This window comes from Rhincodon typus, chromosome 4, assembly GCF_021869965.1.
Source record: "Rhincodon typus isolate 14 chromosome 4, sRhiTyp1.1, whole genome shotgun sequence".
Taxonomy (NCBI): domain Eukaryota; kingdom Metazoa; phylum Chordata; class Chondrichthyes; order Orectolobiformes; family Rhincodontidae; genus Rhincodon; species Rhincodon typus.
The window spans coordinates 117,665,455-117,672,020 of record NC_063335.1 but is presented as its reverse complement, the minus strand read 5'-3'; the positions used below and the strand labels follow the sequence as shown (position 1 = coordinate 117,672,020).

Genomic DNA, 6,566 nt, shown 5'->3' with positions numbered 1-6,566 from the left:
GTAACATAAAAACAGCACTTTCTGCAGTCGATGTATAATTACTGGGGCCCTCATCCCTCATCTAACTCCAATATGATGTACTGGAGTCAGATCTGCCTTCAGCCTCCTTGCTGCCTAATCCCCTTGTTACCACAAGGTTTATTTTTAGGTAGCTATGATGCTGTTGCTGTGAGCTTCATCGAGGCGTAGCTCCCAGCAACATTCTGAAGAATCATCTGGAATCTACTACTATATTCCAGCACCAAATTAGGTAAAGGTTTCTTTTCTTCTGAAAAAAAAATTGTATTTAAAAACAATTTTACTCTTTTTCTGAGAATTGAGAGATCCAACCAGATTGACACCTCTCCTCCTGCCTTTGAAGTCTTCACTGTTCTCTGTTGTCCGATTGTGTTGGTAATAACTTGCATCTATATAGCACCTTACACATGGGGGCATTGTCATCAAATGAGGTGATGGAAAGCTAGGTCAAAGTGGCAGGTTTGAAGGAGCCTTTTAAAGGAGGAGTGAGGTATGGTGATGGATATCCAGAGCTTCAGGTCCTGACTGCTGAACACAGGAACACTAATGGAGATTGGGAATGCGAATGAAGCAGGAATAGGAGAAACACAGGGGCAAGATGATGAAAATATTGGACCTACAGGAGGGTACCATTTCTGCAGGCTCCCAGAACGGGGAGACCATAAGGACACAATAAATAGGAGCAGGCCCTTCAGCCCTTCGAGCCTAGCCCCGCCATTCAATATAATCATGGCTGATCTGATTATGACCTGAACTCCACATTTTCCACTCACACCCCAGAATCCTAAGATAGAACATAGAACAGTACAGCGCAGGAACAGGCCCTTTCGCCCATAATGTTGTGCTGAACATGCTGTCAAATTAAACTAATCCCTTCTGCCTGTCCTTGGTCCATATCTCTCCATTCTTTGTATATTTCATATGCTTATCTAAAAGTCCCTTAAATGCCCTTATCATATCTACCTTCACCACTACCCCTGGCAGTGTGTTCCAGACACCTACCACTCTCTGTGTACAAAAAACTTGCCCCTCACAGCTCCTTTGAATATTGCCCCTCTCACCTTAAATACATACCCTCTAGTTTTATATATTTCATCTTTGGGACAAAGATTCTGACCGTCGACCTATCTATGTATCTCATAATTTTATAGATTTCTATCAAGTCTCCCCTCAGCCTCCACCCCTCCAGAGAAAACAACCCGAGTTTTTCTAGCCTCTCCTTAAAGCTCATACCCTCTAATCCAGGCAACATCCTGGTAAACCTCTTCTGCGCCCTCTTCAAAGCCTCCACATCCTTCCTGTAAATGTGGTGACCAGAACTGAACACAATACTCTAAGTGCAGCCTAACTAAAGTCTTATAAAGCTGCAACATGACATTCTGACTCTTGTACTCAATTCCCTGACCAATAAAGACAAGCATACCATATACCTTCCTTACCACCCTATCTATTTGTGTGATCACTTTCAGGGAGCTATGGACTTGAACTCCAAGATCTCTCTGTTCATCAATGTGTTCAGGATTTTGCCATTAACTGTATACTTTTCCTTAACATTGGATCTCCCAAAGTGCACTTGGATTAAATGGATTAAACTCCATTTGCCATTTTTCCGCCCATATCTGCAACGGATCTATATCCCGCTGTATCCTTTGACAACCTTCTACACTATCCACAACTCCACCGATATTTGTATTGTCTGCAAACTTACTAACCCGCCCATCTACATTCTCATCCAAGTCATCAGTCACAAACTGCAGAGGTCCCAGTACCGATCTCTGCAGAGTATCACTATTCACAGACCTCCAGCCTGAAAAACAACCTTCCGCCACTACCACTTCTATGGGCAAGCCAATTCTGAATCCACGTGGCCAAGTCACCGTGGATTCCATGTATCTTAGTCTTCTGGATGTGCTTTGTTGAAAGCCTTACTAAAATCCATGCAGGCAACATCCACTGCTCTACCCTCATCAATCACTTTTGTCACCTCCTCAAAAAATTCAATCAAGCTAGTAAGACATGACCTGCGCTGCACAAAGCCATTCTGACTGTCCCTAATTAACCCATGCTTTTCCAAATGCGTGTAAATCCTATCCCTAAGAATTCTCTCCAATAGCTTCCAAACTACCAGTGTGAGACTCATTGGTCTATAGTTCCCTGGATTATCCCGAGTTCCCTTCTTGAATAGGGAAACAACATTAGCTACTCGCCAGTCCTCCAGGACCTCCCCAGTGGCTAATGAGGATACAAAGATCTTGATGAAGGCCCCACCAATCTCCTTTCTTACCTCTCTCAATAACCTAGGGCAGAAACTATCCGGCCGTGGGGGCTTACAAAGTACTCATTTAGGATCTCACCCACATCCCAAGCCTCCAAGCACAAATTCCCTCCTTTATCCTTGAGTGGTCCTACTTTCTCCCTAGTTATCATCTTGTTTTTTAATGTATGTTTAGAATGCCTTGGGATTCTCTTTAACCCTAATTGCCAAGATGATTTCATGGTCCCTTCTTGCTCTCCTAATTCCCTGCTTGAGTTCCTTCCTGCTTTCCTTATGTTCCTCATAGGTCCTCTCTCATTTTAGCTTCCTAAAAGTTACATATGCTTCGTTTTTCCTTTTGACGAAATTCACAACCACCTTTGTTATCCAACGCTCCCTTACCTTGTCCTTCCTCCTTACTGGAACATGCTAGTCTTGAACTCTCCCCAGCAGGTCTGTTAACAAATCTTGCACGTCAAATGTGGAATTGCCTGATAACAGCTCCTCCCAATTAACTCTCCCTAGCTCCTGCCTATTACTGATGTATTTTGCCCTTGCCTAATTTAGTACCTTGCCACAAGGTCCTGACTTACTCTTATTCAAAGTTATGTTAAAAGTAAGGAGTCATGATCACAGTTTCCAAAATTTTCTTTGACTGAAAGGTCAGTCACCTGACCAGGCTCATTAGCCAATACAAGGTCCAGTATGGCCCATCCTCTGGTTGGACAATTCACAAACTGTTTCAAGAATCCCTCTCGGATGCACTTAACAGATTCTGCCCCATACAAGCCTCTGGCTCTAAAGGAGGCCCAGTCAATATTGGGGAAGTTAAAGTTACCCGCTATGACAACTCTGTTTTTATTGTACCCTACCAAAATATGCCTGCGTATTTGTTCCTCAACGTCTCGGTGGCAGTTGAGGGGCCTATATTATAACCCAATCAGAATAATTGCACTCATCTCGTTTTTGAGCCCTACCCATATGGCCTCAGTGGAAGAGCCCTGGCAGTGTGTCCTGTCTGAGGGCAGATGTAACATCCTCCCTGATTAGTAATGCAACTCCTCCACCTCTTTTACCTTCCTCTCTATCTTGTCTAAAACTACAAAATGTTCGGCAGTTAGTCCTATCCCTCTCTCAACCAAGTCTCTGTAATCGCCACAACATCATAGTCCCATGTACTGATCCAGGCTCTAAGCTCATCTGCCTTACCCATAATACTGCTTCTATTGAAATAAACACTCCTCAGCCCATTAGTACCATCATGTTCATTTACCTGTCTCTGCCTATTGTTTATTTCCAATTTACTGGTACTAACATCCACCTTCACCTCAATCCCTCCCCTTGCTGACCTGCAAAGGAAGGCATAATGTTAGTGTCAATGAGCTCCTAATGCATAGGCCGGGATAAGATCATAAAACCATATCAAACAGGACCAGGAATAGGCTGTTCGTGCCCTCATGTCTGATCCACCATTCAACAGCATCATGGCAGATCTGACATTCCTCACTTTCGAATGCTTAAATTCAATAAATTAACCCCAATGGTGGTGACCCTGAAACTACCATCAATTGCTGTAAAAGTCCATCTGGTTCATTAATGCCCTTTAGGGAGGGAAATCTGGCATTCTCACCTGGTCTGGCCGCCATGTAACTCCAAATCCACAGCAACATGGATAAATTTTAACTGCCCCTTGAAGAGGCCTTATCAAGCCACTCAGTTCAAGGGGCAATTAGTAATGGGCAACAAACACAGGCCTTACCCGTGACACCTCCATCCCATGATCTGAATCACTTTTGAAAGAAAAATGGTCTCTAATAAAGGAGAGAATTCATGATAAGCAGACTTGGGAATGTAGAACTCAATACTATACCACAAGGAGTAGATGTGGTGAACAGCGGAGATTCACTTGAGGAGATGTCGGATCAGTACAGGAGGAAGAGGGATTAGACAATGAAAGGTAAGGTCACCATAGTCCTACTGGACCACTGGGCTGCTCTCTCATTAGAGAGCGAACAAGAGAAAGAAAGAGAGAGAGACAACTGGTGGTGGTTTAACCTGAGGGTCACCAAACCCCAGGCAAGGGGAGAGGGAGAGTGCTTCATGGTCACTTCAGCCAGGACAGGAATTGAACCCACGCTGTCGATGTCACTCTGTGTCATAAACAAATGAAAGAGTTAAAGGGGACCTGAGAGATAACTTTTTTACATAGAGGGTGGGACATATTGGAATGAGCTGCCAGAGGAGGTGGTGGAGGTGGGTACATTTCCAACATTTAAAAGCCATTTGGACAGATACATGGATAGGAAAGGCTGAGAGGGGTATGGGCCAAAATTAGAAAGTGGGGCTAGTTTAGTTAAGAAACCTGGTCAGCATGGACAGGTTGGGCTGAAGGGCCTGTTTCCGTGCTGTATGCCTCTATGAGGCGAAATGAAGTGGTTGGAGAAGGGTTGTGTTGAACAGAAACATTGGCCATTCAGAGATAGTAAGAACTGCCGATGCTGGGTGGAGCTGGAGGAACACAGCAGGCCGGGCAGCATAGGAGGAGCAGGAAAGCTGATGTTTCGGATCGGGACCCTTCTTCATTGGCCATTCTCCTTTTTATTATTGGATGACTGTAACTGGAAGCTGTTCCATAAGAGGACTTTGTGAATAGAATTTCACTTCAATCCACTTCAGTTTTTACTCTCGCCATGTAACTAATGGCTTGTGAAGGCAGCACTCATCAATGAGACTTCTAGCTTTGAGATCTGATACTTGAAACAAGGTGAGGCTCCCGCATTTTACATTTGTTTAATTGCAGTGTTGCCTGTGGCAATGTTCTTTACTTCCTGTGAGAGGGCAATGAAGGCGAGGCTAACCCTCCCCCCATGCTGCCTTCACCTTTACCCACCAGTGAGCAATCAGTGCCCAGGCCCTGGCCAGGTTTCCCAGCTCTGTGCTGTGTGTGTGTACCAGGCAGGAGCCATTCAGGAAAAGGGAGCTGCAGGAATGACCTGAGAAATAATGGGCAGAGGGAAAAGTGTAACTCTGGTCTGACAGGCCCACAGCTGTTCACTATCAGGAAACACACCTTAGGAGGACTCGCAGCCAGGAAGTCTGCCTGTTCTTCCTCTCCCTTACGATCCACTTTTCTTCCCCTGAATCCCTCTGATTACTGTCTGCCTCTGTTTCTCCTCCTCTTCCTTCCCTCTCTCCTCTTTTGCCCCTTCTCCTCTTTCTCTCTCTCACTCCCTCCCTTTGTCTCTCCGTTTCCATTCCCTTCCTGTCTCTCTGTCCCCTTCTTTCTCCCCCTCTTCCTCTCTCTGTCTCTCCCCTCCCTTTTCTTTGCCCCTCCCTCCTCTCTTTCACCCCCACCCCCCTTCCCCCAGCTCTCCATCAATCCTCCCTCCCTCTGCTTTGTCCCTCTCCTGCCTCTCCCTCCTTCTCTCCTGGCAAAGAAAACGCTCGATCCATTTGCAGAGAATTCGCCCGCAGGATATATCACATCAAAACTAATCATAACGATTAAAATCAGCTTTCTGTAGAGAGCCAGGGAGGGAGGGAGAGAGAGTAATGAGCAAGTTGGTGCTGACTGTTGCACAGAGAGAGGAAAAAATACTGGAACTGAAAATTAACCAGCGTGATTGTGAAATGGAAATAAAAAAGAACAGGAACACAAAAAACTACATACAGAACAAAAGAAATGCAGAAAAATCCGTGCTGCACCTGGGTGCACAGTTAATTAAATGTAACTTTTCTTTGCAGATTGGGTTAGACGCGAGAAGCCGCAATGAGCTAATTGTATCCTGATCCTTGCCTTGGGGGGTTTAAAAGCCCTAGAGCAACTATTTCCCTCTCTCTCTCTCTCTCTTTTTGCCTACCTTAAGCCAGCTATTGGAAGACGGCTGTTTGCAGTTCTCTCCCGTGTTAGCGAGCACAGCACACCAAGACTGTCTGAGCGAGAGGCCAGCTGCACCTACTCCCTGATGTTCCATGTTCCAGGTAAGATGCAATGGTGTGTGCAGGAGGACAGGGCTACACAAAGCCTCTCTCTCTCTCCCAGTCTCTGTGTGTGTGTGTGTGTGTGTGTGTGTTTTGATTTGTGTGTTGCTGGGACTTTGGGGGACGCTGCTGCTTTTACGCATGTGCCAAGCAGTCGGGATCTGAGCACCATAGACAGACAGAAAGACAGGAGAGAGAGAGATAGACATTGAAAGGAGAGAGAGAGAGAGAGAGAGATACCCAGGAGAGATACCCAGGAGAGACAGGAGACAGGAGAGAGGGAGAGATACCCAGGAGAGACAGGAGAGAGGGA

At 45.5% G+C, this 6,566-nt stretch overlaps 1 protein-coding gene across 1 annotated transcript in view; it reads left to right on the top strand.

Annotated features, from left to right (window-relative positions):
* The first annotated feature begins 6,149 nt into the window (after positions 1 to 6,149).
* Positions 6,150 to 6,566, top strand: part of LOC109920007 (BTB/POZ domain-containing protein KCTD1) — a 123,991-nt gene continuing 123,574 nt past the window's right edge. The window contains exon 1 of the mRNA XM_048596237.1: positions 6,150 to 6,253. Coding sequence (XP_048452194.1) covers positions 6,245 to 6,253 — 9 coding nt within the window. The 5' untranslated portion in view covers positions 6,150 to 6,244. The remainder of the gene's footprint in view (positions 6,254 to 6,566) is intronic.